The sequence below is a fragment of the Chrysemys picta genome, chromosome 1, assembly GCF_011386835.1.
Source record: "Chrysemys picta bellii isolate R12L10 chromosome 1, ASM1138683v2, whole genome shotgun sequence".
Classification (NCBI taxonomy): Eukaryota; Metazoa; Chordata; order Testudines; family Emydidae; genus Chrysemys; species Chrysemys picta.
The window spans coordinates 219417022-219438530 of record NC_088791.1 but is presented as its reverse complement, the minus strand read 5'-3'; the positions used below and the strand labels follow the sequence as shown (position 1 = coordinate 219438530).

The window sequence follows — 21509 nt, the reverse complement described above, 5'->3', positions numbered from 1 at the left end:
GTTTGGTGAATCTATCGAAAACCTCAGTCTCCAAGGCTGTGACTCTGCCCCTTTTCATGACCAATGCCATGTTGTTTTATTTACACCTTGCAATGCACTTAGGGCCTGGGACCGATGGAGTGAATACATGTGAATGCATAAATAAATCTCTCTATCTCCTTCAAAATTCCTTGCATGGTGTCAAGTATCAGGGGGTAGCCGTGTTAGTCTGTATCTACAAAAACAACAAGGAGTCTGGTGGCACCTTAAAGACTAACAGATTTATTTGGGCATAAGCTTTCGTGAGTTAAAACCTCACTTCTTCGGATGCATCCAAAGAAGTGAGGTTTTAACTCACGAAAGCTTATGCCCAAATAAATCTGTTAGTCTTTAAGGTGCCACCAGACTCCTTGTTGTTTTTCAAAATTCCTGTCCTTGAGTTTTAGAAGAAGGTCCCCTCCAAGCAGAGAGAGAGCCTTCACTCACCCACCAGCCTGTATCTGAGCACAAGCAACTCTGGATTCCGTGTGTATCACTTCCCATTCTCAGTCTCTGCCACACACACTGCCCACCCCATGATTGTTCTCAGTGTGAGCGAGGAGTGGGACTGAACCCAAGGTGGAGTCAGAACACAGCAAGAAGGCAGGATGATCTCAATAGGATATAGATGGGGTTGATTAAGATTCACATCAGGCCAGGTTCTCAACTGGGCCTACTTCCCAGCAGCCACACCTCATTTCATCATCACCCCCTACTCACCAGAGGCTCTCCAACAGCCGAGAAATGCTCACTGGGGGATTATAACTTGCCGGCAGTATTCTTGCCAGCAAGTTAAAGAAGTATGGATTGGATGAATGGACTATACGGTGGATAGAAAACTGGCTAGATCATCGGGCTCAATGGGTAGTGATCAATGGCTCGATGTCTAGTTGGCAGCTGGTATCAAGCAGAGTTCCCCAGGGATCAGTCCTGGGAATGGTTTTGTTCAACATCTTCATTAATGATCTGGAGGATGGCGTGGATTGCACCCTCAGCAAGTTCGCAGATGACACTAAACTGGGAGGAGTGGTAGATACGCTAGAGGGTAGGGATAGGGTCCAGAGTGACACAAACAAATTGGAGGATTGGGCCAAAAGAAATCTGATGAGGTTCAGCAAGGACAAGTGCAGAGTCCTGCACATAGGATGGAAGAATCCCATGCACTGCTACAGGCTGGGGACCGACTGGCTAAGCAGCAGTTCTGCAGAAAAGGACCTGGGGACTACAGTGGACGAGAAGCTGGGTATGAGTCAACAGTGTGCCCTTGTTGCCAAGGAGGCTAATGGCATATTGGGCTGAATTAGTAGGAGCACTGCCAGCAGATCGAGGGAAGTGATTATTCCCCTCTATTCGGCACTGGTGAGGCTACATCTGGAGTACTGCGTCCAGTTTTCGGCCCCCCACTACAGAAAGGATGTGGACAAATTGGAGAGTCCAGCGGGGGGCAACAAAAATGATAAGGGGGCTGGGGCACATGACTTACGAGGAGAGGCTGAGGGAACTGGGCTTACTAAGTCTGCAGAAGAGAAGAGTGAGGGGGGATTTGATAGCATCCTTCAACTACCTGAAGGGGAGTTCCAAAGAGGATGGAGCTAGGCTGTTCTCAGTGGTGGCAGATGACAGAACAAGAAGCAATGGTCTCAAGTCACAGTGGGGGAGGTCTAGGTTGGATATTAGGAAAAACGATTTCACTAGGAGGGTGGTGAAGCACTGGAATGAGTTACCTAGGGAGGTGGTGGACTCTCCATCCATAGAGGTTTTTAAGGCCCTGCTTGACAAAGCTTTGGTTGGGATGATTTAGTTGGGGTTGGTCCTGCTTTGAGAAGGGGGTTGGATTAGATTCATAGATTCTAGGACTGGAAGGGACCTCGAGAGGTCATTGAATCCAGTCCCCTGCCCGCATGGCAGGACCAAATACTGTCTAGACCATCCCTGATAGACATTTATGTAACCTACTCTTAAATATCTCCAGAGATGGAGATTCCACAACCTCCCTAGGCAATTTATTCCAGTGTTTATCCACCCTGACAGTTAGGAACTTTTTCCTAATGTCCAACCTAGACCTCCCTTGCTGCAGTTTAAACCCATTGCTTCTTCTTCTATCCTTAGAGGCTAAGGTGAACAAGTTTTCTCCCTCCTCCTTATGACACTCTTTTAAATACCTGAAAACTGCTATCATGTCCCCTCTCAGTCTTCTCTTTTCCAAACTAAACAAACCCAATTCTTTCAGCCTTCCTTCATAGGTCATGTTCTCAAGACCTCCTGAGGTCTGTTCCTAATCTTCTATGATTCTATGATTATCTGTTTTTTTAGGGTTAATGAAATTGAGCTTTGCCTTCTTTGGGAAAGGGGACACTTCACTTTGACCCAGTTAGAATTTTCAGATTATAAAGGAGCTGAAACAAACTGGGGTGAAATCCTGGCCTCACTGAAGTCAATGGCAAAGCTCCCCAGTTAGGATTCCACCTCTAATCTAGATGTGTTTCCAGTGCAAGGGGGAAATTAATGTACAGTGAAAAAATAAGAAAACAGTTTTAAGACCAGTTATGAAGAGGACATGCATTCTCGGATGCCTGGCCTCTTCCTGGTCCTAACATTTCTTATGGTATGTTTGCACATTCTGTGCATTAAAAGACAGGGGGGAGGTGTGATGGAAATACCAATCAAAGAAATAAAGTTAATAATTCTCATCCAAAATCTTCTACAGAATTGAGTTATAAGCTCCAAGCATGAGGACAGGTAAGGATTACCTTGTTTTCTAACTGAACACAGTCACCATCGTCCAACACCGCTGTGTGATGGGGTTCGATTTTCTGTTGGGCATCATCAGATCCTTTGAACAGACCAGATATGTAAAAAGACAATGCATGACACAATCAAAGCTGCAAATTATGAAATGATTAGTCATCCTTTCTGCTGAGAGCTATTTTACTTAAGAATACGCATGCTTTTCTTTAATTCATCTTCCTCTAACACTCTCACTCTGCCTTTCACACATACCCTCTGTCCACCCCACTTGTCTTTTACTTTTAATTTCCTTTCTGCAGCAGATGAACAAAGGCCATTTCTCCGCCTCTGTCAAGTTCATTATGTGCATCCTCTGATACACCATGGCCATAGGGATTAGAGTACTATCCAGTTGAGAGAAGAAGTGTGATGGAGGTAAATGCATCTGATACACTAATACGTGAGTTCTCAACCTAGGGATTGCAAACAGGCTTGGGAGGTGATGGCCGCCCTCCTTTTCTTTATGTCTACATGCGAGGGGAGAGAGAAGAGTCCCTAACCTTTTTTCTGTTGTAATATGGTGTTGTTGGACAGAAAATATTGAAAACTGCACCAGTGTTAACACACATGTTAATAAAAGGGATCAAAAAAGAGACATGGAGGAGGGGAGTGCCTGGAATTTTAAGTCATATTCCTATGAAAGCTTTTTGGTACATATTCAAATAGGATTTTTATTGAGCTTAAGAGTGCATTTCACCCTCACTGTAGCAGTCCCTCACAGGGCCCTACCTACCACTTAGGCAGGGATGAAAGTAAGCCGGTACAGTGTACCGGTAAAAAGTGGCTGCCAGTACTGGCCCATACCCAGCTGACTTAGGACCCTGCTTAAAGCGCTGCCACAGTAGCACTTTAAAGTCGCTGCCCCTTTTGCGCCCCCCATCGGCGGCCCTGCCAGGACTCTACCGGCAGGGCCACCGACATGGGAGTGCAAAAGAAGCAGCTGCTCCAGGGCTGGCGATTTAAAAGGGCCCAGGGCTCTGGCCACCACTGCTTCTTCCACGGCAGTGGCCGGAGCCCCGGGCCCTTTGAATCGCCGCTGGAGCCCCAGGCAGCATGGGCCAGGCAGCGTGGAAGGGCTGGCAGAGGGACGCTGACCCCCACAGCCCCGCCCCTTCCGCCCAAGGCCCCGCCCCTTCTGAGGGATGGAGCCGGTCCCCGTACTGGTTTGTCTTCGGCTTTACTTTCACCCCTGCACTTAGGCCTCAATTACACCTTTAATATTGGTCTTAAGAGGGATCTAAGTGGTGAATAGGACCTTATGTGGGGCCTCTTCACCTTGAAAGACTATTAGTCACAGATACACAGGATGTGATCTGGCTTTTCTGGTTGATTTGAAGACTTCCCCCACCCACACCCTTATCCCAAACTCTTGTCCCTACCTGATTTGTGGACTTTTTAGTTGGTTGTAAGCTGCAGGGTGAGAACAATTTACAAAACTAACACCTTGAATTATGGTAGGAGTAAGAAATGACTTTATTTTCTTGAACTGACATTTCTAAGCACTTCAACATCGGGAGGGCTTTAAAAATGGACAAAAGAAATTGTACTGAACCTTTTTCAGACAAACAACATTTGTATATTGGAATTAATGTAATTCTTGTAGGCTTGGTTAACTGGTACAAAATCATGAAGAAATTGGAAAAGGATGTGTCACCATGTGTCATATGGAAAGACAGAGCTGAAATTCCTTACAAGCTATCAAGCAACGCTGAGAGGGCAGCTGTACAAGGATAGTGAATATGCTCATCTGTGTTCCTTTGTGTGCACACTGTAGTCTGATATTCAATGAGTGCTAGACTGCTGGAACCAATTTGTTCCTTATACACAGAAAGAACACTGAAGCATTCATTTTGAAAACTGAATTGGACTTTGCAAAGCAATAAAATAAAGTTTAAAGTGGCCCATATTCTGAACATAGCATCAGCATCCTTTTAAGAATGACCTATTAGACTTCCTAGGTGATTTCTCTCCTACTGTTCTTCCAGGGAATCAGAATTTAGACCTGACTAGCACAAGTCTACCACTGCACGTCTGACTTTATATGGGATTATTGCTCCTTCCCACTCATTTTCATAGTGCACGGATGGGAGCCATAAAGTTGTGATTTGAAGGATCACTTAAAATGAAGTACAGACATAGATGTAATCCATATGTTTTGTTCCTGTTCTAGCAATTTCTGGCTTCATAGTTGAATGATAGGCCCTTGACTAAATTTTATAACATCTTACTTTTATTTTCCAATATTGCAAAAAAAGACTAGGTGTAAAATGTTTGCAAAAGGGCTGACAAGTAGCAGGAAAGAGGATAGTGCCTAAGTTCACAGCTGATTTCTCTGGTATTTTATTAATATAATTATTTTTCTTTAATTAAACAAAGTAAGTTTTAAAAGAAAAAAATGCTTTTAAAATGGCTGTCAGTTATAAACACAGCCAAATCAGATAAATATTTTCCATCACTGACCTTGGCCAAGAATGCTAACTCTAACAGTGCTGTTCACAAAAGGCCCACTGAAAAACTGCTGCAAGTGTTGTTAGATTTGGCTGTCTAAACATTTGTAAAAGAAAAGGAAAAGCAACCCGAAAAACCAGGTTCTACATTTACATTATAGTATTTTCAGAGTGTGACTATCTCAGCTACTGTTTATGTATTCCCCAATGGGTTTATTTCTTTTTTTTTCTGGAGCTAAGAATTAAAAGAGTCCACAATTTCTAGTATTATAAGGTATATCACCCAAACCAACTGAATGAAAATATTCAGTTGGAATCACCACATGACATGCAGTCAAACTTTATACTGCTATCAAGTCTTATTCTTTTTCTGTTGGTTGCCAATATAGAGCAAGGTTGTGACTTGCCCTAAGCACACCTGCAAAAGGGAGTGGGGAGGTGATGTAAGACACTCCTGCACACCCCTGCATGAGCAACACATCTGGAAGGTTACAACACAGGGGATAGCTGTCTCCATGACGTTATTCCCCTTTTTGCACATATGGGCAAGAGCATGGAATGGGAGGGTCTTTGACTCCATACACACATTGCACCAGCCAACGTAGCTGAGCTGGCACACGGGGAAGTAATCTGTGCCTGAGGGCTGACATGGATACCTCCCCTTGTCCCCTGAGCAAGAGGGCCAGCCAGGAACCAGATTGGGACACTCATTCAATCTGGCTCCTGGTCTACTCCTGGCGCAGTGTAACTATGTGCTGCCCCTTGCATAGGCCTGGGGAAAAGCCAAAAGTTAGCCTACTGTTAACAGTTACACTCATCATAAGCACATCGCAAAACAGCATCAGAGGGCGTATTTAAGAGGTCAGTGTTGTATGAGAAGGGGACTGTCCACCACCACATGCCAGAAGACTGGTCTGGAGACAGAAAAGACAGGAGAGGGTGCCCAGCCTGAAATGCTGACCAGACCTCAGAAATGCTGAGAATAGTCTAGAACAGACTGTGTCTCAGGACTGTTAGTTACATTGCAAAGATCTGTAACTCTACAGTGCTTACCTAAAAGTGATTGTGGTTAAGAAATTCCTTTGCTAAGCCTGTATCCCTTGCCTGCTATGTTGCCTCTGAAAGAAGGTCAGCGTGCCCACAGCAAGGTGGAACTCTGAGGCACTGTGAATAAGCAACTGGGGGCTTGGAAGGGTTGAGGCAGTGATTTGGTGGTTTATTGTGGCCGGGTTGTAGAGCCCCATGTCCCAGCGAAGGGTGTCAGGCAAAGGTTCTTCACCCAAGAATGTGCCTTAGAGATCCAGAGCTAGGAACAGTGACCTGCTCTTCCCAGACCAAGTTGGCCTAGAAGCATATGGGATCCAGCAGCTGGAACCACTCACAAAAGATTGAAGGAGAGAGGGCCCACTTATGGGAAGCAGCATGGCTCACTGGACAGACCAGTGGGTTAGGACTCAGGAAACCTGGGTTCTCTTCCCAGCTCTACCATTAGCTTGCAAAATGACCTTGGGCAAATCACAGCAGCTCTCTGTGCCTCAGTTTCCCCATTTGTGAAATGCTTCAAAAGCTACTAATGAAACTACTATGTAAGAGCTAGAGATTATTATCAACTGACTAGTCTTTGTTTAAAAAAAAAATTAAAGAGATGGAATGTTACACTAGTCATATTCCTTGATTTGCTCGAGACAATGTCTATGTCATTTTGCTATAAAGCCCATTTTAATGAGCACAGCATACAAGTTGCCTTATATGGGTGGATGCCTGCACCTGTGTGAAGCCCCATGAGGACTCTGTGAAGGCATAGGAGTTGGCCTACATAGAACAGCTTGCCAGACAGGGGCCATAGTCAGTTTTATTACGTTGTCAAACAGATCTGAAAAAAATATATTGAACATTTATAATCTCTTAATGTAAATGTGTTCTTTGGGCTACTTTTTATTAAAACCTGATCAGATAAATTGCACGTGTATTGATACCCAGTGGAAGTGCATAGAATAAACGATTGCACTAACACAGGGGTGGCCAACCTGAGCCTGAGAAGGAACCAGAATTTACCAATGTACATTGCCAAAGAGCCACCGTAATATGTCAGCAGCCCACCATCAGCTCCCCCACCCCGCTCCCAGCACCTCCCACCCACCAGCAGCCCCGCCAATCAACGCCTCCCCCTCCCTCCCTGCACCTCTTGATCAGCTGTTTTGTGGCATGCAGGAGGGAGGAGCAAGGTCACGGCAGGCTCAGGGGAGGGGGCAGGAAGGGGTGGAGTGGGCATAGGGCCTGTGGCAGAGCCAGGGGTTGAGCAGTGAGCACCCCCCAGCACATTGGAAAATTGGTGCCTGTAGCTCCAGCCCTGGAGTCGGTGCCTATAAAAGGAGCCGCACATTAACGTCTGAAAAGCCGCATGTGGCTCCGGAGCCAGAGGTTGGCCACCCTTGCACTAACAGATCACTGTGCTAAACCACATACCTTTGTTATTTTTGATTTTTTAAGTACGGGATCTAAATTATTTGTAGGTCTGATCTTCCTTTATTCCTGTAGAACAGTAATTTTTAATAAGTTAAATCCTCCCTATCAACAACTGAAATAAGAGTTTAGTGGGAAACTTACCAACATACAGATTGCCAGACAGCATGTAAATAAAAGATGTCCATCCTGAAATATAATCAAGCAATATTAAAGGTTAGCATACATAATGTTAATACACTCATATTTAACACTGCATGGAATTATACTGATACTGTATGCTCCGTTCTCCATGATACGATCCACAGTGGCTCTCATAATTATATACCATAGATTTATTCCTGTTTAATGGGACACCAGCAATTTAAAAGCTCACATTTTCATCTGAAAATTTTGTATCTAATATCATTATAAGTAATACCTAAGATTACTGTAACTGGAAACAATTAGATATTTTTTCCTATTGTTTCATTTTGTGCGGTCACTTTTACTATTTCCCCTGTATAGTTATGTAGTTTCTCTTGTTATTTGTGTGGAACTTTAGCACAAAAAGAGGGCAGAAAGGTCACTGAAAATAACCAGGAAAACCTGTTCAAAAACAAAAAATAGGTGGAAGTTCTCCAACATGATTCATTTTGGAAAAATTTCCCATGTGTTCCTTACAGAGCACATTTTTATCCCCCATGTTGATTTAGGGGTCTGTAAATTGTTTCGGAGTGGTAGCCGTGTTAGTTTGTATCAGCAAAAACAATGAGGAGTCCTTGTGGCACCTTAGATTTGTTAGTCTCTAAGGTGGCACAAGGACTCTCATTGTTTTTGTAAAATTGTTGTTTGCAGTGGTGTTGTAGTCATGTTGGTCCCAGGATATTAGAGAGACGAGGTGGGTGAGGGACAATATCTTTTACTGGATCAACTTCTGTTGGTGAGAGAGACAAGCTTTTGAACCACACAGAACTCTTCTTCAGGCAGAATAAAAGATGTTACCTCACGCCACCTTGTCTGTATAAAACTGAGCAGTTCTAAGATTTGTGGGTAGCACAAAGAATTCGGCACACCACAGTACTTTATATACACTCTGGATTTATTTTTCTCTTCCTCTTATATACAATCTGAGAGACTCCATCCTTGTAGAAATGTTTTAAATAGCTTTACTACATGACCAGACAGGCCACTGACTAATTACGGAATTCACAAAATAGCCCCTCCGGATCTTTTACTTCATCTGATTGTAAACATTTTAACTGCATGTCCCTTTTCCCCAAATTGAAATTAGGTCTTCTAAATTTTCCTGCCAGTGCCCTCAGATTTTTAGGCATTTTTGCCTGTCTTAAATCATTTTCAGTACGTCTGTTCTCCACCTTTTGTTTTGGCTGCATAATGTCTCTGAGAAAATACCACAAATTCCATGCAAATCTCCTTGGAGGGAAAAGCACTTAAATCTGCCTTCTTTTTTCTTTCATAAGAGATATTTATTGATTTCCTTTCCTGGCTCTGAAATTTAAATTCCAGAATCGTATCCACTTTTATTACTTTCCTCACAGTAATTCTGTATTAGCCTCAGAGCTTTCTCAGTTTTCTCTATCCTTGTACTGGGAGAATCAGGCAATCTGTTAAGTTTTCCAAAAGAAAACGCCCCCCCCCCCCCCTCCACCAATTTTTCCTTGTAAAAATCCCAATCAGGGCCGGCTCCAGGCACCAGCACAGGAAGCTGGTGCTTGGGGCAGTCAATGGAAAGGGGCGGCACGTCCGGGGTCCTCGGCGGCAATTCGGCGGCGCGTCCCTCCATCCCTCTCAGAGGGAAGGACCAGCCGTCGAATTGCCATCGAAGAATGAAGCGGCGCGGTAGAGCTGCCGCTGAAGTACCGCCGATCGCGGCTTTTTTTTTTTTCCTTCGCTTGGGGCGGCAAAAAAGCTGGAGCCGCCTCTGATCCCAATGAATAAATACACTTACATCACCTCTCTCTCTTTCTCTCTCTCAAATGTGTACTGTGCAAAAAGCTGTTTGGCACAGTGGTTAAGGCAGGTCACAGAGTCAAAAGACCAAGTTATAGTCCTGGTTTTGCCACTAACTTGCTGTATGACCTTGGGTAAGTTACTTCACTGCTTTATGCCTCAGTTTCCCTATTTTGTAAAGTACTTGGAAATCCAAAAGTGGTATATACAAGCTATTATGATGTAGTTCTCATCTATGCTGAAGATTTGTGATAGCTGTAAGAAAGCATAGTCTAAGTACATGCCCCTCTGAAATACTTTCTGGATTTTCCTTCCAAGTCTTTATTTTTTTTTCTAAATTTAAAGAACACATCTAATAGTACTTGCATGTCAACTACCACAGAGAATAACTGTAACAATCTACATCCTCCCAACTCTCTGGGCATGAGGCCCAGAACATGCAGATAGTTGGGACCTATTTATCAGTCTGTCATTAGCCTGGAAAAACATGATATATAAACTTTTGTTGTAAGGTCACCAGCTTTCTCCATAAATAGAAACATATGGAAAGATGGGTTAAGCATAGAGTCTTGAGACCCTTAGAGAACAGGTAGCTGCAACACAGCACTTAGGTAGCATTATTATAATCCTATTGTTTCAGAAAGGTGTTTAATTTTGTTTCATTCTGCCAATATACTCTCTCCCTGCACTATGTTACCAGGCTTAAAAGTTCTGCTAAAACTTCTACTGCCCCAGTCCTTTTCCCAGTAAACTTAATATGAGTTTTACTATTGATTTCACTGGAAACATAGGCAGGCCAAAAGACTCACTTATTATTAGAATAAAAATGAGCAAGATGACATAAGACACCATAATGGAGTTTCTCTGATAGTGACTGTATTTATCTGAGAAACAGCAACATAGTGTATAACATTCTGGATATTTGGGGCTTTAAATTCTCCATTTCTACACTAAGCTTAGGGACACAGTGTACTTTTAGATTTGCAATATGCTGCTCTTGTAGCTCAAAATAATCCACTGGTGAATTTGTACGCGTACGTCCATCTTCACAGCTGAAGACAGCATTTGACCCTATGTTTAAGTTGCAAAACATCATCATGTCATTGTGCTGGTGGTCCACTCAAACTGCCAGTTTAGATCAAGCTGTCCCCAGGCACAACCTCCACATCCTCTATTCAACTTTGCAATCTTTGTAGGGGAAGGTGGCACCAGCTTGTCAAGTGAAGAGTCAGTCTGAGTTTGCAAGATCAGTTGTATCAATGGGAAGATCATTTCAAGACACTCCTCAGCAGTCCACCATCTACTGTGCATCTTCTGACTGAAATAGGCCAGGAAGTTCCGGTACAGCCACCTTTTTTCAACCAACAAGAGACCTGGATCACAGTCCATAAGTTGAAATTTGGGACGCCACAAGGGGTTTGTAATGTCATCCCTGAATTGCTGAAGACAGGTGAGAGTATTGTTGTACTATGGCTGCACAGGCTCTTCCAGACCATCTGGTGCACTGATATCATCCAAGATGACTGGAAGAACAGACTTATTCTGCCTCTTTTCAGAAAAGGACAATAAGGACGAATTTAGCAACCCTAGAGGTATTACACTGTTCTTGTTATCATCCATGTTAATGTTTCAAATCAATGATACACTTCATGGCAGAGACTGGGATATTTAGGGTGGCTCTGGACCTGATCGTTCCACTGTCAACCAGATCTTTCCCTTGAGACAGCTTTTTAAGAAGCTGGCTGAATTTAATAAGCTGTGCACAGTACTGTTTATAGACTTCCATCAGGCCTTGGATTCAGTGCAATGAGCAAGCTTGTGAAAGCCATGAGGTGACTTGGCATCTCTGGGAAGATAGTTTCATTGATTGAAAAGCTCTACAATGGAACAGAAAGCTGCGTTCGAGTTTGGGAAGGCTACATTGAGTCACCTTCATTGTTCAATATCAGCACTGACTGGCTGATGGATAAGCTCGAGGAGGCAGTAGGCATTGAGAAGAACACCATTTTCCTTTGAGACTTCAAATATACCGATGAAATTGTCTTGTTGGCTCAGTTTGGTGAATCACTACAGCTGATGGTTGATCTGCTTGGGCAAGAAGCAGAGTGCACTGGTCTGGTTATCAATCCAGACCAAATTAAGTCCCTGGCCATTACCATCAAGCAGCCTCCAGCTCCAGATTACAACCAGCCAAGTATTAACCTGTGTGTTTATGACACTGAGGAGGTGGCAACTGCCACATACGTGGGCAGTATCATAGACAGTTCTGGAGGAGGCTCAAAAAATGTAGACACTTATATAGCAGCAGCCACCACCATGTTCCGGGCCCTTCAGCGGCCTCTGTTTGGGCTGTCATGACATTGAACTTGCTATGAGCTGCGGCTCTATAGGACTACAGTTACACCCGCTGTACTGGACAGCCACAAAACGTGGGTGCTGAGGAAGGATGAAGAGTGGCGGATTGGTGGGTTTGATTCTCGCTATCTTTGACAGTTACTCCATATTAAGTGGCAGGACAAGATCAGCAATGACGATATCCATAGCTAAATCCACCAGCCACCTCTGTCAGCAGCTTTCTTGGCACAGTTTTATATTAGGATAGAGGCCTCCTGAATTAGGAAGTGTGTTTACCAATGAATGCTGCTACATGTCTGGCGATCATGTGTTCGCCAGAAACTTCAGTGGCATGATAAGATTGCTCATGGCAGATATAGCTAGAGATCAATCTGGTGGCGCTCGAACTACAAGGAGGCTCTGTCCTGTTGGGATCTGCTATGAGATGCTGCTGCTGATGATCACAGACTGCAAAAACAGTAGATTTAAAATTAAATAGTGAAATCACTGTATATAAAACGTGGCTTGTTTTCCAACCCTACACAAACCCTATCTCACAATTTCGCGATAGCCTTCTAAAATCCCTCTCACTCCATTCATTTCACTTCCCAACTGTGGCACCTTTTCAGCAGAAGACTTGAAAAGACTCTGGATTTTCAGAAATTCTCTCAACTGTTATTCTAGCACTGGTGCAGCTTTACAGGTGCTGATAACAGTGAGAGCGCAAGGGTAGATTAGCCACTAGCTTTCCCACTGTTGCCGGCCCAGTGGGCCCGAGGGGGCAACAGCGTTCGTTGCCCGGTGTGCATCGCACCAATAGACACACCAGGGTGGAGAAGCAAACCAAGTTTATTCGAGATCTTGAAAAGGCACTCAGGAGACCAGCATGTCTCAAATCAGAAGCGCAACAAATACAAGCAAGTTTCCCATTTTATATTCCAAGCTGTTTGTGTAAGCCTTTTGTTTTGTTTCCCCTCCACCCCTCCCTTCCCAACAGCAGTTACAGTAGGCACTACATTGTGGCGTGTTAGAAAATTTCTCGTCCGCATGTTTATCTTTGGCCTTGCAAGCTCGGAGACATGGAGACTTCCCCCTCCCTCTTTCCCCTTTCCTTATCACTATTGCTTTTGCTAGTGTGAGCGAAACTGCAGCTGTCTGCTAAAAAAGCTGACTGTTACATATTCTGCTTTTAGGCTGTTAGCATTGAGGCTGGTTAAAGTTCACAAGATGGAGTTACTTTGGCTCACTTAGACCCAGAGCAGGGGGGCTTCATCGACACTTATGGCCTTCCACCCTCCCGAGTTACCTGGTAGCTATGCCTAGTGACACCAACACCACCATTGGAAGACTGGCAGTGAATCTACACAAAGCAGTTTTTCTGAGCTGGAAAGCACTTCATGCTCATCCCAATCCTCTCAAAAAAGCTGCAACTGACCATACCCAGTGTTGTCACAGACATTTTTAACTAATTTCTTCCCCTCCACAATTTTTTGAAGAACAGACTGGACTAATATAGTTGAGACACTAATACAATTTACGTGACATCACAATCCACCTGTCAGAGTGAATTCTGTGGCATTGCTAGAGACTGGCACAGGAAAAAAAACAGTTATGAAGGAGAATATACATGTAAGTCAGTATTCAGCAGTGTGGGAAAAGAAATTAAGATAAACAAAATCCTCTTGTATCGATGTTTGGGTATATAAGGGAAATGTGCTTCAGCTCTCCAGGGTGCAATTGTGCAACCCTTTATTACATTTTTTAACTGTATTGTCTGTGGTGTTAGAAGCACTTTAACTAACTTTCTAATATCATGCCAGAAGATTAAATATGTTATGACTGTAATGTCCATGAAACATCTGTAGTATAAACCAAAAGTCTATTTTTGATGCTCTGGGTCTTCTTAATTCTCAAGTATCTTTCATTTCTTTTCTCTGTGCATTCCAAATCCCTAATTCCTTCCTTTTATCCATCCCCTTCTGTTCTTTCTGTATCACTTTTTTTTTAATAAAATACACTGCTGGGAAAAGGGAGGGTGTATTTCAATATCCTTCTGTCTCCTTCAAGTCTCACATTTTTAAATGACAGAAAATGCATATTTGGGGAAACACTAATGACCTTTCAGAGTAACACATCTCCAGCCCAAGTTAGCTCCCACACCAAGGTCTGACTCTTCACTAACATTGCCCAAGAATATGGCTTGCAACCACTAAATCCATCAATCTACGTTCTCCTCCATGATAATGTATTTGCCCTGAGTCTGTTCCACTTCTTCCATGCTTACCTTGCTAATCAGTTTTGGCTCCTATACTATCTGTTCCCCTGTTGTTTTTGGCCTATCAGCAATTCCTATTGAAGAGGTTCCCCCGTCTGTATTAAGAGCTCTAGATCAGTTTAGTACTCTGTGTATGGTATTACACCACTAAATTGCACTGCTTCCTCTCAAAAGTTTTACTCTTAGAGAGGCACTGTCAAGTTAAAAAAATCATTTTCTAATTTTCCTACTTATGTGACAAACACTTTCGATTATGAAAAGTGGAAGAACTTGACGTAACTATTTTACCTGCTACTGCTTGGTAATTTTGAATTTTTCTCACACTGGACACTGAAAATAAACTAGTCACTTTCACTTGCATGCAATTTTTGTCATTTTCACTTTCAAGTTTTCATGACTTCATTTCATGTTGTTATGTCTGGGTTACAGACAGAAAAGAGGAATGTATGGTTCAGAAAACTCTTCTCACTGGAATTAAAAATAGCCATGATAACATTTCCATGGGTTTTAGATTTTGTAAATAATAATTTTTACAAAACCTTAAATTCGGGATAAAAATTTGACTTGGCACTCTCCATTTAATAATACTTAGCACGTACATAGCCTACCATATCTTCAAAGCACTGTGCAAACCCTGACAAGTGTTCACATCATCCTTGTGAGGTGAGTGAATAATACTGGCTCTGATCCAGCACTCCCTGAAGTCAATGGAATGGCTGGGTGGGAAATGGTTTCTTCATCTTGTAAAGTTTGAGATTTTGAAATTTCTTCCCATCCCAGACCAGGACGAGAAGTCGAAATCTCAAAAATGTTTGTGAACTGATAATATGAAAAAACTTTGATTGGGTCAATCGAAACACTGAGTTTCAATAATTTCAAAACATTTCTGATTTTACTCTTTACATTTTTAAACCTTTTTGAAATATAAATAAGTGAAAATTTCAAAATGAAAAGTTCCAAAATAGGAAAATATTTTTTTCCATTTTTTTTCCACAGGGGAAGATTCATCAATGAACAGTTTCAGTTTTGATGAAGGAGCATTTTCCACCAAAAAAACATTTTGTCAGAATATACTCCATGAGCTCTGCTCAACAGGAGACAGATCAGGCCCATTCTCCCCAATGTGTGGGCTGCATCTGCCCCAGTGAAGTGGAAGAGCAAACCCTCCATAGGAAGACAGTCCCATGGATCCCCAGCAAGTGATGCCATGGGGCTCCTGCCCCCACCACAAGGACCCAGTGGGAGGGAAGGACCGTAATTTCCCAAGGAGAGGTAAGAATAAGCTGGGAGGCCTGGATCCCGCCTAAGCACCTTGCAGGAGAAAGAAGAACCTATCTCAACGGGGGACGGACTGGGAAGGAACCACAAGAGGACAGAGAGCAGGTGAGGTCATATTGGCTCCTGTCACCATCCTCAGCAAGATTTGTGGGATTTGTGCTGCCTTTCTGTGGCAAGAACTGGCCTCAGTATTTCATATAATGCCAAGCTGCACCTGCTATGCCGTTCTCCCACACAACTGATGCACAGCTCTGCACACAAGGGAAACCATGCTCCTGCACAAGTGTATAGCAAAAACATTTACTGAAGTGCTTCTCTCTCTCTCAGTCCACACCACCTACAGAGTTACATCATCATCAAAAAAGCGACACACATATGACAAGTGTTTCAACGGTTACAATGCAAGATGAGCAACCCTCAGACAATAAGAAAAAAGGTACTGTGAAGTTGCAATATATAAAACAATTACAATGAAAATTCTTTTTGAAGAAATATCAAAGAAAAGAAATGAACCAGCCAAGACTTGCAAGTTGCTTTATTGGTAGGTTGTCTTTTTTGGGGTGAGCCATGGTATGCTGCCATAAACTGATTTCCTCCCTGTCCAGTGCACAGTATTAGATTTGACATTTTATACTGGAAATTTGGTAACATACAAGAGAGAGTGAAAAGCTTGATGAGAAGCCAATGCTCAATTTGATTATGCTTATCTACAGACGTGCTCTGAAACATCCATGTTGTAGCAGGCATGTAACTCAGTTTATAAAGGTGTTGAAAATAACTGGTTTTATAGCAAACAGAATACTGCTTAATTATGCACCACACCTTCATGCACACAGAAGGCTGGGTTACAGGCTTCAGTTCAGCAGTGCACTTAAGCATGGGCTTAAGTCCCATTAAGTGAATGAGACATAAGCAGGTATTTAAATATGTTACTAAATTGGACCCAGAGTCTCCTAATTATAGGGGCCATTCCACAGCCAGGGACTGCCACACCTCCTCCCACACCTAATATGCCTCCAAGAAGGGGAGGGGTATCAGCTTTATGCACCTAGGAATCCCTGACACTGAGAGAAGCCCCAGCTGTCCTCTTAGCAACACAAAGAAGCATTGGAGGTCAAGTTCTGGGCGATTATGTGCAATGGAGTGAATACTGCCCTTAATGATTGACACAGTTTAATATATACTCACACACAAACAGAATGACTGCATGCTATATATATATTTTGAAATAAGATGTCAGGCCAAACTTGTCACATTTACTATTTGTATGGTACATGAGTAATGTATCTGATGAAATCTGTGACAAATGCATATACAGGTAATTTGTTTTTCTGTATGGGTAGCATGTTCCGAAATCCTGAGATCATCTCCTCCCCCCCACTCCCGTAAATGTAAGCCAGCGAACAACTCTACATTGTTTTACTAAAAGTAAAATCAATTTGTTATGCAAATACTTTACAACTGTTACAGTGATGAACAACATTGAATTCTTTTTTCTTGAGCTAACAAGCAAAAATGTGTTGCAAATGTGAAGGAATTTGGTAATGATGGAGATTTTGCTAATTATGAGCCCAATCCTGCCAACCTTTACGCATATGCGTAGCCCTACTGAAGTCGCTGGGACTGTTCATGAGAGTAAGGGTTACCACATGAAGGAGGGTTGCAGGATTGGACCCTAGATTCTTTGCAAGTGACATAGAATGTAATGGTCAAATTTTTACTGACTTGATTCGGCTGCTATTGTAAAAATACTGTGCATAAACATCTGTTTTCTGAGAAAGCAAATTAACTGACCTGCTCCTTAACTCTTAGATGTGTCTAGTCTGAAGGGATTACTAAAATGACCAAAAATATATTGGAAATAGGGTGCATTAATAGCCACTATAGAATGAAGTAGATGTACATGAGAATCCCATATTGTTACACTGTTTCCATGTTCTTTACAGTAGATTTGGTGGGAAATCCTCCAAATTGTATTGGTATCTGCTATACAACAGAGTGTAATATATTAATTAACAAATCTACAAAGGCTATATTAAAACTGGAAATAGTGAGAGAACAATGTTTGAAATACCACAGCTAAACTGTGGGGCTCAAGTTGTCTGTGCTTTAATAATATTCCACCATTTGTCAAACTGGTTCTCCGCTATCAAATTAGTAAAATGGCTGATTCTTGAAGATATTTGAAGTGACTGCTCATGGGCCAATACAGAGAGTTAACAAATTAACTTTAGGTTGTTTATTAGTTTAGTTTGGTTTTAATCTTCTTAATGTTTCCCAACTGACGTGAATTTAGTGATGAGCCTATCCAATGACTGGGATTGGTGAGCACAGTCCACCAAAGTAATGGAAGGCCCACCCCCACAGTGAGGGAAGGGCCACTGAACCCAGCTATAAATTGGGATTTACAATCCCAGAGAGTGGAGGGCCTATTTATCCACAGACAAGGCATAGTACAGGCAACTGTGTGCAAATTCTCTCACCAATACCTTCAACCTTAATGCAGTGAAACCACTGTCAAGGGTAAGAGAGTAGCTCAGTCCTCTTGCTGCTGTACTTTGAAATCTCCCTATTGAGAACAGCAATAAAGATACTATAGTGCCACCTGTGATGTGAACCCCTTTCCCCAAATCTGAGAGCACCAATCCTTTTACTCAAACTCACTAAAGAGGTGAGGATGGTAATAATTTTTAGTCACTGCCAACTTGTGGATCCAAACCAGGCGCATCCCTTTCCCCAAACCAGTCTCCAAAATCACATTAATGGGACTAGTTTTACATCTCCCAATTATTAATGGTTTTCAGACACTAGAATTTGGCCTAATAACCTAGTATTATACTTCAGATACAGGGGAGGATCTTCAGCCCTTGGATACATGGACGATACTCACATCAATGAGAATTATGCCCCTGTATTCAAGGGCAGCATTTGGCCAAGGGTAACTAACTGCCATATTGAAACTTTTAAACTCTGAGGATACAGAACACTCCATAAGGAGAATATTTTACCCATAATAATTCAAAGATACAGAGATTCATACTCAACCCATTACAGGAGAAGTGGCTTCAATTTCTTTGTTAAACTGGTCAATGAAATCTTTCCTACCTTTGGGAACTGGCTGAATGTGCTTGGCTCCTTTCTCCAGCTTGAAGTCCAGAAATAAGGTTGGTGTGCGAGTATATATCTTTGACTAGGGAAGAAGTAGGGAGAAAAAGGTCATTTCTATAAATGGAATATACTTTTATATCATATAATGATTTTCACATAATAAACAGCATGTCATCAAATGAATAACTGAGTTTGTTGTTATTTAACAAAACAAAAAATTGCATTACACATGCTATAAAGTATTTGAAGATTATTTCAGCACTACAATTATTTAACTGTATTTTGTAGCATCTTTCATATGAAGCATGTTCCAAAATACTTTTCACAGTTAAATAGTTCTATGACAAAGTTACAAAATAAATACATTACAGAAAAATGAGAGAGATCAAGAGGTACAGACAAAGGGGAAAAGCTGTATTTCCAGCTGAGATATGAAATGTTTGAATGTGTGAATGAGGTGGTGAGTTACAGATAGGCTCTTCCATATAGCAAGACCTGCAGAAAAGTGGCTCTTACGCCCAAAATCGGTGAGACTGCATGGAGGGAATGAGACTGGGTGCTAACAGAACTGGGGAGTGAGAAGTAGCATAAAGTCAAACTCTCATGGAAAGGCTTATATAGTTTTGAACTGGGTCCAGAGATGAATAGTGCTAAAGGCGTTTGAGGATAAGATATTCTTTGTACGTGCAAGAAGGCAAGCAACAGCACTGTATATATGAAGTCTGCTTCCCCAAGTTCTAGTTATTCAATACTGAAGGTTTTTGCAACACTCAAGAGGAGATGAAGTGGTAGATGAAGATTTCTATAGCAATGGAGTCAAAGTAGGGGTTTCCACTGTCAGAGTGGCAGCTTCACAAAAATACAAGATCAAGGAGAAAAGTTCAGAGTAAACAATTATGCCAAGGTTACAAAGTTACCAACTGAGAGGTCAGAGTTGAGGAGGAGCAGTTTTTGATTAATATTTAAAATGTTCCCTACATCTGCTTGTTTCAAGGAAGCCATTATTCCTTTGGGCATATACACTGTACACTCATGGGAAGTATCCAGCCCATCCAATAAAAGAAATTTTGTGAGGAGTAGAAACAATTAGGAGTCCTTGTGGCACCTTAGAGACTAACACATTTATTTGGGCATAAGCTTTCGTGGGCTAGAACCCACTTCATCAGATGCATGGAGTGGTAAATACAGTAGCAGGTATAAATACACAGCACATGAAAAGATAGGAGTTCCCTTACCAAGTATGAGGTCAGTCTAACAAGACAATTCAATTAACAGTAGGATACCAAGGGAGGAAAAATCACTTTTGTAGTCGTAATGAGAGTGGCACATTTCAAACAGTTGACAAGAAGGTGTGAGTAAATACACTGGTTTCATCGCTTCAAAATTCAGAAAGATGCTCAGTGTCATTAGCCCTACATATGTTGATGGGCATTATAAAATTTTACCATGAAGTGTGAAGAGTTGAGTTTGCTGACACAATGCTGACCACATCTGACTGGGCAATTTAAACTAGAACAAATTGTGTTCAGCATCATGTCAGCTAACAGATTAACTACAAGTTGACACAAGTTTGAACACAATTTTCCCTCATCTACACTGACAGACAGTATTGCAACAGCCAATTTAAGACTTAATATTTTGACCACAAATTTTTTTGAAATGTAGACATATCATATGGAACTACTGTGGCAATGAGCACTACACTTGACAGTAAATGTTTGCAGAGATTATCCCTGGAACAGGGACTATATCTTCTTCTATTTTCACAGGGCAGAGCACACTCTAAGGAATCTGTGAATGAACAATGATAGCGAAATCTGAAGACAGGGTGCAATAGACAGTTTTTACACAGCCCTGCCACAACCCATCTAGGTTGCTGAGTAACAACAATATAGCCATTTTCACAGAATATTTTTTCAAGCTACAGCAGTGTTCATTTGACTCAGAATGCAGAATACTAAAAATTCTGCATTTTATGACGTGACTTTTTGTAGAGCTTGCCTTTTATGCACATTAACAAGGACTCAGATTAGAACAAAACAATTGGAGTTTGTAATGAACAACAACGGCCTCTAAAGTTATTGATACCAGATTTAGTACCATCAGCATGTCACAAACGGTTCCAAAGTAGTGGGTGAGTTTTGTCTCATTGTTTACACACACACAAAGTAACATTTTCAAGATGATTTCAGTGCCCTTTGAGCTCTAGTTTGAAAAGGGTAGTTTTATTGTTATGTTGGAACATGGAGGATGTTGACATTAAGCATTCTCTCTTCCTTTAATCCATCCTAAGGGGAGAGGGGAGGATTTGTAAACAGGAGGCTTTTTCTTTTGTTTACCTAAAGCTAGACCAAGCAGAGCCTGCCACTAGCAAGTGATCACTTTCACCTTCATTGTAATGAACAGAATGGGCCCAGTCTTTTGGCTTTGAAACTGCATCAGGAGATCTCAGTGCAGCCTCTTCCATCTTTTAATTTAAGCAGCTTCTGAGAACCCTTTAAAGAAATATTCCCATTTGTGCCATTCCGTGAGCACCTTAGAGCAGTGATGATGTTCCTTGTATGGCGGCACACTGACCGGTTGTAAAGTACTGTGCACACTTTACAGTCCTACATAAATGGATAATAAATAAGATGTCTCATTGCAGGTGTAAAGCACAGTGAAGGAGATCAAAGCTGTACATGAATACATACACTCAGTGCTTAACACTTAAATAAGTCAACAATAGAGGAAGGGGTTAGGAACTATTAGAAAAATCGGAGGTGGGGAAGAATTAAAAGAGGAAGTTGGAATTTTACAGAGATTTTATATTGTTCACGACAAAATCATTTACTGTTTTGTGGGGG

The 21509-nt window shown here is 42.0% G+C and overlaps 1 protein-coding gene across 5 annotated transcripts in view; it reads right to left on the bottom strand.

Annotated features, from left to right (window-relative positions):
- The window catches only part of PIR (pirin), a 96953-nt gene that overhangs the window by 8688 nt on the left and 66756 nt on the right, over positions 1-21509 (bottom strand). For all 5 annotated transcript variants that reach the window (XM_065580365.1, XM_065580370.1, XM_065580355.1 and 2 more), the window contains 3 exons: positions 18661-18745; positions 7860-7904; positions 2769-2851 (listed from right to left, as the gene is read on the bottom strand). In XM_065580365.1, the coding sequence (XP_065436437.1) occupies positions 2769-2851; positions 7860-7904; positions 18661-18745 (213 nt within the window). The remainder of the gene's footprint in view (positions 1-2768; positions 2852-7859; positions 7905-18660; positions 18746-21509) is intronic.